The following is a 14,107-nucleotide window of genomic DNA, read 5'->3' as shown; positions in this document are numbered from 1 at the left end:
AATGGAGGAGGCACCATCAAGGCGGTTAACTCACTTGCCCGCCCCATACAAGGAGTAGCTCGAGGAGTTATGACAAGCGCGAGAGCTTGGTGTGTGAGCCTAGACTTCTCGATAGTACCGATGGATGACTACAAGGTAGTCTTGGGGTTGGAATTTCATAACCAAGTCAAGGCATTTCCGGTGTCGTTTGCCAACAGCTTGTGCATCATGGATGGTGAGAGATCGTGCGTGGTGCCAACAACTCAAGGAGCAAAGCAAGACATCAAGGTGTTGTCGGAATTGCAATTCAAGAAAGGCATCAAGAGGGAAGAGGAGAGCTACTTGGCCATCCTTAGTGAATTTGATGATGAGGAGCCAAAACCGCAAGATGCCATGCCCAAGGAGGTAGCAGCAGTTCTTGAGGAGTTCAAGGATGTTTCACCTGCGGAGCTGCCCAAGAGACTACCCCCAAGGAGAGAGATCGACCATGAAATCGAGTTAGAACCAGGGACCAAACCACCCGCCATGGGCGCATACCGCATGGCGTCTCCAGAGTTAGCAGAGATAAGGAGGCTATTGAAGGAGCTTTTGGACACAGGGTTCATTAGACATTCGAAAGCCCAATTTGGTGCCCCGGTCTTATTCCAAAAGAAGAAGGACAGATCTCTACATATGTGCATTGACTATAGGGCGCTCAACAAGATCACAGTAAAGAACAATACCATATTCCTCTTATTTCCGATTTATTTGATCAGTTGGGCCATGCACGCTACTTCTCAAAGTTAGACCTTCGATCGGGATACTACCAAGTGCGCATTGCGGAAGGAGATGAGCCAAAAACCGCATGCATCACAAGGTACGGTTCTTCTGAATTTCTAGTTATGCTTTTTGGTCTATCTAATGCACCGGTGACATTTTGCACCTTGATGAACAAATTATTCCACCCCTACCTCGATCGGTTTGTGGTCATCCACTTGGACGACATAATGGTGTATAAAAAGACCTTGCAGGAGCATGTAGAGCACTTGCGGGAAGTGATTAAGGTATTGAGGAAAAACCAGCTATACATCAAGATGGAGAAATATTCTTTTGCCAAGCCGGAGGTGTCGTTCTTGGGGCACAAGATCAAGGACGACAAGCTTATGATGGAGGATTGCAAGGTGCATTCCATCGAAGAATGGGAGCCACCCACCAATGTACATGAGTTAAGATCTTTTCTTGAGCTAGTTAACTATTACCGCCACTTTATCAAGCGATACTCGGCGAGAGCTGCACCATTAACCGACCTTCTCAAGAAGAACAATGCACGGGAGTGGACATCGGAGTGCCAAGAAGCACTTTGTGCGACGTTTTTAACATGTTTTTATCTCTAGTTGTACTTTGCTTAGCTCTTATTATTGTATTATCTCTAGTGGCGTTAGTTGTATATTGGTGTTAAAACAAGTTGAAAACACATAAATTGTCGAGAGTTCTATTTAGAGTAGGATTCCTTGTGTAACTAGGAAACCTAGTTAAATTAGGAGTCTTTATTAATCGGCATTTCTATAACATTTGTGATATATTGAGAATCTTACTTGCATTAGGAATTCTTTTTAGACTAGGAAACGTACAATTTGGGAAAATATTACTTGAACTGAAACTCTTATTCTGTAACTTTCCTAATCGTACTTTCCTACTCCGTAAAATACTTGTCTTTATTCTTATCTTTTATTATTTTCAGATTTTAAAGATGAGATTGTGTAACTAGAATGAAGAAAAAAAATAGAGGAAAAGAAGCAAAGGAGGAAAATAAAGAAAGAATGATACACCTAAAAAGGAGAAAAAAAATGAATTTATCAAAGGAGATTGCACCCACTAATGACAAAAATAAGTGAAAGAAAAAGAAAGAGAATAAAAAGAGATAATGCAAGAGAGAAAGAAGGAGACACCTAAAAATGAGAAAAATAAGGAATTTATCAAAGGAGATTGCACCCACCAATGACAAAAATAAGTGAAATCAATTGAGGAGAAAGAAAAATAAAAAGAATAAAAAGAGATAATGCAAAAAGAGAAAGAATGAGACACCTAAAAAGGAGAAAAATAAGGAATTTATCAAAGGAGATTGCACCCACCAATAACAAAAATAAGTGAAAGAAATTGAGGAGAAAAAGTACAAGCTATAATATTCAAGGAGCCAAAACTCTTCTATAAATAGCACATCATTCACAAAGAAACATTATCACTTCTCCTTAGCATTCATGTGACAAAACCCTACCAAAACACCACCATAAACTTCCCTCACAAATCAGCAAAGCCGTCCACCCCAAAACCATCATTATCTCCACCGAGTTTCACATACTACAGCCGTACCTCTAAGATTCCTACAACGTGTGATTCTCGCAACTCATCTTTGTGGCTTCGTTTATTTGTGTTAATCTACAATTATTTGTCTATGAAGATTGTAAGTTGTTGTTTATGTGGAATTATTGATTTTTTATTTGTTTTAGAATTTTCAGATTGTATTTGATATGTTTTTGAGACTATGTCGAATCTATGTTCTTATAATTAGTGAAGTTTGTATTTCTATTGTTATATTCTACTCTATAAGTCCTTTTTCTTTTTTTTTTAGGATCTTTGCCTTGAATCATTGGGTTTGCTCTTAGGAAATTTTCAGATATGTGCATACGAATTTAGTTCTTGAATGCAGTCCCTAAGATTGTATTTGAGTGTTATCATCATCATCATCCATATTGACACAAATCGAATAATGCCCTAAGTATGTTCGGTTTGTGTTAATTAAAGTGGGAAATTCTGGAAATTTACATGTATCACATGGTGAGTGACGTCATCGTGAAACATGTCTCAAACAAAGATTTGGTGCTTAAATGTAATCTTGTTTGATTTCTACCCTAACAGTTGTTAAACTTGATTGCATGCAATTTAGATTAGGCCCTAAGTCAACCTAAACATCAATAGAAATCTTACATGATTAGATATTCCCCTAAGGCTCTAATTATATTGGTGTCTAAAAGTATGTAATCAGATGAATTAGAATGCATGATAGAACCAAACTTGTAATTATGTGGTGCATTGGTGAATTTGGTTTAGTTTGATAAAGAGAAGTCGATCATGTAAATACTAATTTAGGTTTTATTTTAATAGTTAATAATCAATCTCAATCCCCCATTATTTGTTAACATTAAAAGTTTAGAGTTACCTTCAATTTCCCAGACTGAATGATCCATGTTTATTCTATACTAACGATGATATTTTTCAGGGTTAATTGTGTGACGCTCGCGCGCCCCATTAGGGAGGAGCCCGTGCTTAGCCTACCCGACCATGCCAAGCCATATGAGATGCACACCGATGCCTGCGACTTTTCTATTGGCAGAGTTCTCATGCAAGAAAGGCATCCAACTACTTATAAGAGTCGGAAGCTCAATGACACGGAACAACGCTACACCGTGCAAGAGAAGGAGATGTGTGCTATCATCCATTGCCTTCGAGTGTCGCGACATTACCTGCTTGGGAAAAAATTTGTGATCATGACTGACAATGTAGCAACAAGCTACTTCCAAACTCAAAAGAAACTAAGTCCAAAGCAAGCAAGGTGGCAAGACTTCTTGGCGGAGTTTGACTACACCATGGAGTACAAGTCCAGGAAGGCGAACGTGGTAGCGGATGCACTAAGCCGCAAGGCGGAGTTTGCAAGCATTTCACAAGTCACTAGCCTGCGGCTAAGCAAGATTGAGGAGGGACTCAAGGCTGATCCTCAGGCGGAGAGCCTCATTGCCTTAGTCACGGAAGGGAAAACACAGAAGTTTTGGTTAGAGGGAGAACTTCTCTATACCAAAGGTCGCCGCCTCTATGTACCGAAGTGAGGAAGCTTACAGAAAGAGCTTATCATGGAATGTCATGATTCCAAATGGGCCGACCATCTAGGTATGAAGCGCACACTTGCTTTGTTAAAATCCATGTATTATTGGCCTAGAATGCAGGACGAGGTCGAAGAGTATGTGCAGACGTGTCTAGTAGGCCAGCAAGACAAAGTAGTCCAACAGCAGTCAGGGGGCTTGCTAGACCCCTTGCTCATTTCCGAGAGACCATGGGCGAGTGTCTCTACGGAATTCATCACTTGCCTGCCGAAGTCCGAGGAGTTTGGAGAATTATAGTGGTAGTGGACCAATTTAGCAAGTATGCAACCTTCATGGCCGCATCAGCCGACTGCACCACGGAGGAGGAAACAAGGCTATTCCTACGCAATGTAGTCAAGATTTGAGGAGTTCTAAGAAATATTGTTAGCGATAGAGACCCGTGCTTCACAGGGAGATTTTGGACGGACTTGTTCAAGATGCTGGGACGAATTTGAACTTTTCAACAATCTTCCATCCACAAAGCGACGGTCAGATTGAGCGCGTCAATGCTCTCTTAGAGCTAAATCTACGGCACTACGTGAGTGCTAATCAAATGGATTGGGCCAAGCTTCTAGACGTGGCGCAGTTTTCCTACAACCTGCAACAAAGCGAGGCCACCAACAAAAGTCCTTTTGAGATCGTGTTGGGACATCAACCTACAACACATATATCCCTTGCCACTCGCTATGAAGGGAAGAGTCCAGCCGCGTTCAAGTCGCCAAGTCATGGCATAAGCAAATGGAGTTAGCTCGAGCGGCGTTGCACAAGGCTGCCAAGAGGGTGAAGAAGTGGGCAGACAAAAATACGAGGCATGTCGTGTTCAAGGAAGGCGACCTTGTACTTGTGAAACTCTTGCCACAACAGTTCAAGGCCTTTAGGAAGGTGCACAAGAGCTTGATCCGAAGGTACGAAGGGCAGTTTGAGGTAATCAAGCGCGTAGGCAAAGTTTCATACAAGCTCAACCTCCCGCCCAAGTTAAAGATACATCCGGTCTTCCATGTGAGTATGTTGAAGCCCTACACTGAGGACGAGGAAGACCCATCAAGGGGGATATCGCATCGGGCACCTACAACGGTCATCACCAGTTTCAACAAGGAAGTCGATGAAGTACTCGCAGATCGGGTCATTTGACGTCGAGGCGTGCCAAGTTACAAAGAGTACATCATCAAGTGGAGAGGCCAACTCGATATAGAAACAAGCTAGGAGTTTGTGGATACGCTTTGGCAGTTCAATGACAAAACTCCAACGATACGAGGAGCAAGGCGTGATTAGGGCATCGCGGGCATAGGTGGGGGAGAATATCACATCCCGCCAAACTTAGCCATTTTTACATTGAGCATTTTTGAAGCAATCATAGCTCAAGGAAGGTTACATAAGACACTTGAGCATTCTAGGCGGATCCGGAAAATAGCGGAACTCTTTAGAACTCTTTGGAAGTTCATAGAAGGCTTTGGCATTGGAAGTCTCCGGAAGAATGTGGAGGACATCTCCAGATTTCTCTAGAATCATAGAGAGGCCAAGGGAACAAGACCACTCCGGAAGTCTCTAAAATACTCAAGGTAACTCTTAGCTTTGTGTAGACTTGTATAAAATTCTCTAAAGTCATCTACACACGTAAATAGTCATAGCATTCTCTAAAAGTATTGATGGGGAAGCCTATAAATAGCAAGACATCATTCACATTTGAGGCATCAAGTAAGTTGTCTTCAAGCATACTTGTAAACACTATTGTAATCTTTCTTTGTTCAATACAAGTTCTTTTTAGCGACATTCTCTTTGTCTTTCAATTGTTCTAGCCAAGTATTACACGAGTAAGCCTGACTTAGTATAAGGGAGTTGCTAAGGCCGCACCAGTAGCATAACAAAAGAGTAAGCTCGTGACATTTTGTACATCTTTTACCACATCATAGATTCCTCATATTTTGTTTCAATGCAATTATTATCTCATATGATACAGCAGCTTAAAATATGATGATGACCCATAATGTGATTTCTTTTGGTTATATATTGTTGATAATTTCTTGAATTGCTTATTTCATTGAGTAGTGTTTACTCGAAGTACCGGCTCTGTGGTTGTCTGGGAATAAGCACAAAAGATCGGAATACACAACAACCAATTTTTCTCTTCTCCAATTAAACAAATTAATTTACCTCGTTTTATTAGCAGTCAGGGAGAAATAAAAATCGTCGGCATGCAAAGCCGTCGACCATGTGAGCTAGGCAGCCGGCGAGCTTCCTCTCGGGTTCCTTGTGTTGTTGTGGCGAAGAGTTCCTAAAGACTGAAGAGTATGGGCGGACTAACAGTGGTCAGGAATCTTTTTGTGCACATTGATCTATGTCCATGCAAGTTAATAATTTGCCATGCACTAGTCATCACCGTTAATCAAAAAATTTTTTTTCGATACAAATCAAATCAAAACTTTTGTTTTTGATTCTTAACTGGAAAATAAAATTTATTTGTATACTCTTCAATTCATGCACGAGGACGTCTTTTGACCATAATGTCTTGTGCATGCATTATACTCCCAACATTAAAAGAATATGCATTTTAATACAACACGTTGTTAAGTCACACGTGTTCTTGATATTTGTATATACTATACAGAATAGTATTCATTTGTTTTACAGATAAGGAATGAATAAATCAATGTTGGCTATAGTTCTTGTGGTATTCATGTTGCTTTTGATTTAAATTTATATCTATATTTCACCTAAAAAAGATTACAACAAATGGAACACTAGGTGATGGAACAAGATTTTTCACACTGGTAGTTACATAACTATCGCAAGAAGTAATAAATATGAGTCAAAAATACCCAATTATGAATCAATCAAATCCGATTCCAGAAATAGTCGATAACATACTTGCGCCAATCTCAAGAAAAGAACTGCTCAAATATCATCACATATTAAAACTTCTGACATATTTACATAGACAACCTCATCATTACATTAACACCTAAAAGGAACCGACTTTTAAATAATCTTTGAAAATGATATGCATTGTAAACATGTGCACTTAACGAGACGACCAAACCTTATCTACCAACATCCTAAACCCTCGTTCAAGGAGGAGGGACGAGAAAAAACACCAAAAACTACAAAAATAAAAATAAAAACCTAAAACTAGGACCTAAACAAACTTGGACCAAAAGACCCAAGCCCACCACCCATGCCTAGGCCCAAATGAGCCCAAGGGTCTCGCAAAGATCAGAAAAGATAAACGGCCCCAATCCGACCGACCAACCACCCTCCATCCAACCATAGCAATGTCACCTTATCAACAAAGCCATCGATGCTGCTGCCAGAAAGAATTACCCAATTCCATAACACACTAGACAACCACCTGCAATAAAAACAACCAGACGACAGAGGCATTAGATCCAACCCATAAAACGTACCAAGATAAAAAACCGATGCCCAGTGTTTCCCCATCGAAGATCCACCCATCAGCATCATCTCAGCCCGCCATGTAGATCAGCACCCTTAGGGTCGACGACAACCATATCGTTGTCATGCAAAACGTTGATGCAAACCAAACAAGAAAACCACACCCGTAACCATCGGCCGCTCCCGATCCACCACCATCAAGCACCCATGCTAGGCCACCGATTGACCCACCTTAACTCCCGTCAAACGACAAAGTTAATGGATGCATCGTCGGACATAAACCATCATTTTTTTAAACCCTAAAACTCACCAACTTTTTTTAAGTTCTTTTTTTTATTTATGTTACTGCACTTACGATTTTCTCGTTACTGGGCTATAAATTCCTCAATCGAAGTATGAAGCACCAAAATATAAGTTTAATTTACTTTCTCTTTCAGAATATAGGATTTGAATTCACAAGAATTGATTTGTGTCACGTTTTTTATTTTTGTATACTGTATAATTAAAAGAAAAGAGTTTACATTACGATGTTACCATGCCAGTAGCTAGGGCAGTCTATGTACCAACTTTCAGTCTTTCTTGAAAAGTAAGTATACCAAATGAAGCAATGGGAACCGAGTTTGACCTTCAGTTCAGTTAGCTGGAGAAGTATTCAAAAGTCAGAGGTCAAAACCAACCCTTTAGGTTGTACGGACGTACGTGCTTGAATTTAATTACATAATCTTCTCCAGTATTGACCATGGTGAAAACAAGGGAACTGGTAGTGATTTGAATATATACTTGTATATGAAGCGGTGGCATGGACCATTCAGAATGAGAATTTGTACGTGAACTATGTTCACACTGATGAGTCCCTAGTTGCAAACTTGCAACTGCCTGCAGAAGACCCAAAGCGAAAGAGTGGACCTGGATTCAGATTTATAGACGCTTCTTGTTTCGATTCTGTACGTGAACTAGTTTGATGAATAGTCTTCATAACAAGGGCTGACCAAAGATGATGATAAAGATGCATTTAAATAGCTAATAGAAGGGCCATGGTGTACTAGGATTTGGAATACAAAAGAATCTTGCTACAAGTGCTTCGGTTCCGGCCGGGGCCAGCCTAGCCAGTTTCATTTCACAATCCAAAGGAAATTACTTGATTGTTTTGTAATAAAATATGGGCGTCAATCCATATATAAGGTTATCTCCAGGCCATAGTGCTATTTGTAGCCCTATGGCTATATTGTGACATACTAAATTGATATAATTTATAAATGTTTACAATATAGTCATTTAATATATTTTAATATATTACATATATTTTAATTTCTATATTATTGTTTAATTACAACTTTACTTATATACTAAAAGAATTATTAGCTTTATATTGGTAGTGTGGTTATGTATTTAATGAGTTATTACACTAACAAGAATAATACAAGTTCAAAATTAGTGTTGTAATATATTAAATCACCCAAAAATAGGAAATATTTTTTCAAATAATGAAAAAAATATATATTTACTCAACAGTGTTGTTATGTATTTATAAAATTATTGTTCATGTTTTATTGTTCTTGCGCCGCCACCGTTTTCCGACCACCACCACAATCTAAATGACATTCCTAACAACTTTCTAGTTCACCAAAAAGTCCAATTCCGAGCATAAACACTTCAATTTAACAAAAACTGAAAAGCCCCAATTTAAAACCTATGATTTCTTTTCTTGGATTCTCCTAGCACAAAATGATTTGGGTTAAATCTTTTGGAGGTTTTGTAGTATGGAAGGAGACCTTCAAAATGAGACAAGAATCTCACCGATTAGTGGCCGGAGGAGGGAGATCCGGCGAGGTGAAGTTCGGCGAAATGTGCACTTTTCGGGGAACTTCTGGGTTTCACCGCTCCCAAACGGCGGCGAGATGGTGGGTAGCACTGCCACCAACCGACAGGGGACGCAACAACCTTTGAAACGGGACCGGTGTGTCGCTCTATGGTGGCCGGAGATCCGGCAGCCCAAAGTCGGCCGCTTGGGAGGGGAAATTATGGGTTTTTTCGTGCTGAACAGGATCCATGAACAATACATGTCCCTATATATTGAAGAAAAGCCACATTTAATGTCAAATGTGACATCTAGCCACACCTCTATTAGCTACACTTCACGAACAATCAAATGTGGCTTTTTTTTTAATAATATCAAATGTGGCTTTTGCTCCATTTAGTTGTGGTGTCAAATCGTTTTAAGCTAGGCTTCAACCTGTTATAAGTAAGATCGAGCAAAGATAGATACAGTAAAAAAAAGTCGATTAAATTTAGGTTAGAACTAACTCCAGAGTATTGTTCAAGTCTATAGTAATTAAAAAGATCTTTCTTCTCGGGCAACATCGACGAGTATTCAAGTGGATATCTAATTGAAGGTTTTAATTGTTTGTGAATATTGTTCCAATTTTCTTTCTACGTTTATTTGGTTTCATATGCCATCACATGCATTCCATTACTCCCAACCTCTTTTGAACCGTTATTCTTTCAATACCTCAATTTCTTTCTGTAGTATGATTTCTAAAATAAGGTAAAAGATTTTAGGATTGATGTCAGTTCAGGATCCCAACGAAAATATGAAATCAATTGCGTTCTTTGAAAAGAAAGGTGCAGAAACAATTCTGGTCCAATTAGAACAACGTGGAAAAATTGGCAAAGACAGATAAGAAAAGAAAACACAACAGAAGTACCTCCAAATTTATCATATTATAAACAGAATTACAAGTATCAACTATCAAGCTAGGATGCATGACCACGTTAATTTCTTAACACCATCGCTAGACTAGTACTCCTCTATCGCTCAGAGAAGATTTGCTTCAGTTGAAGCCTTATTTTCCTCCTTTTACTATCAACAGAAAGAAAATGCTCACGGTTAATGGCAATTACAAGAACCGAGGAAAAGCAATACAGGGCCGGTATGACCGGCCTGTTGAACTCGATCGCTTAAACAAAGAATCCATTTTCACATTTGCTCGTCTATATGGTGTTCTCGGTGTTGGTTAATTATTCATTAACACCATAATGCTCTATATTCTCTTTGCCGTGGGAGAGTCGTTGTCCTCTGATGCAGACGAGGTCAACGTAGAGGACTCTTCCGGCGATCGCCGCCGTTTCGGGGTAACCCTAACCGGCTCAACGTTGTTCGAGCCAATCAAGTGAGGAAAGTTGAGCTTCGCTTTACAGCCCCGAAGCTTAAAAGCAGCTCGGTCATAAGCCAGCCCTGCGTCCTCGGGAGTCTCATAAGTCCCAAGCCAAACTCTCGCGCCATTCTTCGCTGGATCTCTTATCTCCGCCGCGTACTTCCCCCACGGCCTCCTTCTCACTCCCCTGTAATGCCTCTCCACCCTGGGTGCCCGCACCTCACGCGCAACCGCCGCAACCTGAGTTTGCTCCCTCAGTTTAACCTCGTCCTCCCCTGGGGTGCTCACAGCTTCAGATTCATTGCCCTCGGATTTTATATCCGATTCCCACCAGTTCTCCATGGTAAAAAGCCCAGTCAAGCATGCTGAAGCAGTAGTAGAACTGGAGAATAACAAGGGGATCATGTCGTCTACGTAGCTGCCGAAGAGGGCTGCCGGAGGCTCCATATGATCACCAAGGAGGTGTTGGCGAATAGATTCAAGAAGAGCCACATCGGAATCTACTGACTCTAGGGTTGTCTGTCCGTACATGTTAATTCCTACCTTCACAAACAACGATACAATATATATGAGCACTCCAGTTCTTGAAGAGCTTGATGATAAGGGTTTGTATTGGTTTGCAGGAAATGAAGTATTTGAGGGAGTGTAAATGAAATGTATATGGTTTATATAGAGGTGCTCGTTGCCGTACGTAGTTGCATCGAACCTTCATGGGCTCGTTGCTCTATACGCTTCGAGGCACGTGTTGTAAAACATTTTATAGTTTTTCTCAAGTTCTCAACAGATGGCCACACATGTGTGTCTAATGTACGTATTCGTGAATACTAATACGACATAAAACAAGCAATGATCCCATTCCCATAGAGATATTCTAGCGTCCTCAATTACCTTATCAACATAGGCATCGCTGTGAAATCACTCGAGGCTCGCCAATATTTTATAAATCGGTTTGGCCTCTAAAGAAAGACCATCTACATTTCTTATTTTATGACACTTAATAATTATTTCGCCTTTTAGAAAAATTTTCTCTGGTATTATGTCATTTCTCTTTTCACAAAATCTTTAGCCAAAAACGAAAAGAGTATGGTTAAAACAATATTGGGAAGTGTGGATTTCACCAATACCGAAGTAAAACTCTAATACTAACTTAATATTCATGTTGTTTCATACGATATCCATTAATACAAGACTTCGCATCGTAAAAAAACATAATATATGGTACTATCTATTGAAAAAAAAAACTACCTAGGTACTTTATAAAAGAAAAGCATTAATACAAGGTAGATGCCAAGTTGGTTATCACAAATGCTTGAATAGTAAATCAACGAAATGGCGGACAAGAAAGGGCGTTTTTACCTCTACTATTTAAACACATATAATTTTTTTTGGAAGAAGGATCATTTTGGTCATGGAAATATGTTTCGCTTGACACTTTGGTGATCAAATTTTTGAAAACTTCACTTTGTCATCCAACTATACTACTCGTATATCACATTGGTCATTCGCTTATTTTCACCTTATTTTTTGTTAACTCAATAGTAATTCGGATATCAAAGCAATCAAACGATAATTTCTTCTTCTTCTCTAACACAATAGTTTATTTTATTTTTGTAATTTGAGTGACATATATGACCCTACGTTTAAGATTTAATGTTCAATTAATAAAAAAGATAGTCATCTAATTTAACATAGGAGTAAGTATAATTGGATAACCAAAGTGAAGTTTTCAAAAATTTGATGACTAAAGAGTCAACCAAATCATAATTTTTTTTTTTCAATCAGAATTTCAAAATCCTTCTAAAATTAACCATTATATAAGAGTACGTAAACACCAACCTATCTTCATTACTTGACACCAGCGTAAATCGTCTCATAAAGGCATGCCTATAGCTAAGTCTGATTTTAGTCTCAACTCCATCTGTGTCTCAAACTCACGCATTGCCGATATCTGCAAACACGTACAACACGCTTATAAGAACGCTAAAAGATCAGGCAATGACGATGATGCCATTGACTAATATATGCATGTCTATTATCGACCCACAGGCCATAACAATGCTCGTATCATCAAAGAATATCAATCCAAGTATCCAACAACCTAACAAATCAACAACCCAATAAAAGGAAATGTACATCCATCTATGCATGTATCCAGGAGTATGAAATCAATCTATCCAGCCACCAAAATTAAGAAACGAAAAAAAATAACTAGACCATTTGTTACGCATCGATCACAAACTCGCTTCCCCGATCAAGCTACTGGCCGGGTCAGTGAACTCAACACCCGAGAACCACCATGTACCGTCGCCGCTCGAGGTGAAGTTTTTGTTTACGCTCTGATCTATGCATGTGTTGTAATGCTAGTAAATTAAGCAACAAATTAAATAATTAATTCAGTGTTAGTTGTTAAACTAGTCAAATTATATCTGATTTTTAGATTCGGAGAGCGTGGTATGTTGAATTCCATTATTCCAAGATGACGTTTTTAACCTAATAAGGCCACAAGTTCCACATCAGTCGCAACTGTCCATCATTTGTCTTAACTTGAGAGTGCTAATCACATGGAGATTATATATATATATATTATCTGATTAGTTTATAGCTGAGATTAATTAAGATAGATGATCCATTACTAAGTTTTGACGTGGCATTACATACTAGAATAACTTAGGAGATGGGAAAGCGACATCAAGCGTTTTCAGTAGAAAATTACATAATTGTAACAGACTACATTTGTTAAAAGAGATTTGTTGGCGGAGTACATAAAAGCATCAGTAGAAAAATTATTACTACTTGTCGGCAGATTTGGAAAGCAAGAAATGAAGTTTATTTTCAATGACAAAATAATGAGCCCAATTGGGGTTGTTACCCCTTCTATTACTTATCTTAATGGTATAAACTTTTTTTGCAAAGCAGTAATTTTGCTTGTAGCAGGTTGGATATTCAAAACACTTATTCCATAATCATGTGGAGTCCACCTGATACCGGCAATGTTAAAATCAATTTTGATGGTTCAGTTATTAATAACTCTACTACTAGTGGTTTTGTATTCAGAGACCACAACTCAAGAACATTATTCACAGCAGCAAGAAAGATAGGAGATGCTTCTGTTCCGGTGGCTGAAGCCTTAGCCCTCAGATATAGCCTTTTGTTGGCAAGAGATAGAGGATTCAGACACATTGAAGTGGAGGGTGATTCAAAGTTGGTGATTGGGGCTGTAAATGGGAATGTCAAGTTCCCTTGGAAATTACGTAGTCTAATCCAAGATATCAAAACCATTGCAAATAATTTTGAGGTGGTTGTGTTTAAGCATGTTCTAAGAGATGCAAACTTTGTGGCCAATGCTATTGCTAGTGTAGGCCATAGTTGTACTAATGATGTAATTTGGAACGATTTTGTTCCAAATGAGGCGTGTAATGCGTTTTTTTTTTACATTGTAAATGTCGGATGACTGAGATGTTTCCGTTTGAGTTAATGTAATTTCTTTTTGTATAAAAAAACATACTACATTTGTAAACACATTAAAATCGCATACTATGTTTGTTATACAGATTAAAGCATCAGCACAGTTACATGAAAAAGCACTGCTTGACCCAAATTTTGACGAATGCTATAAAAAGAAGTGTTTCATGCCTCCTCTCTCTCTCTCTCTCTCTCTCTCTCTCTCTCTCTCTCTCTCTCTCTACTTTT

At 39.0% G+C, this 14,107-nt stretch overlaps 2 protein-coding genes across 2 annotated transcripts; one reads left to right on the top strand and one right to left on the bottom strand.

Annotated features, from left to right (window-relative positions):
- Positions 1–10,303: 10,303 nt before the first annotated feature.
- Positions 10,304–10,948, bottom strand: LOC126803571 (ethylene-responsive transcription factor 1-like). Its single transcript, XM_050531356.1, has one exon. The coding sequence runs from the start codon at positions 10,946–10,948 to the stop codon at positions 10,304–10,306; it is 645 nt and encodes a 214-aa protein (XP_050387313.1).
- A 2,434-nt stretch (positions 10,949–13,382) lies between these two features.
- Positions 13,383–13,868, top strand: LOC126803570 (uncharacterized). The gene has a single exon (XM_050531354.1). It carries the CDS (start codon positions 13,383–13,385, stop codon positions 13,866–13,868), a length of 486 nt encoding a protein of 161 aa, XP_050387311.1.
- The last annotated feature ends 239 nt before the right edge of the window (positions 13,869–14,107 follow it).

This window comes from Argentina anserina, chromosome 7 (assembly GCF_933775445.1).
Source record: "Argentina anserina chromosome 7, drPotAnse1.1, whole genome shotgun sequence".
Lineage (NCBI taxonomy): Eukaryota > Viridiplantae > Streptophyta > Magnoliopsida > Rosales > Rosaceae > Argentina > Argentina anserina.
Note: the sequence above shows the minus strand (reverse complement) of the source record. Positions and strands in the feature narration are given on the sequence as shown.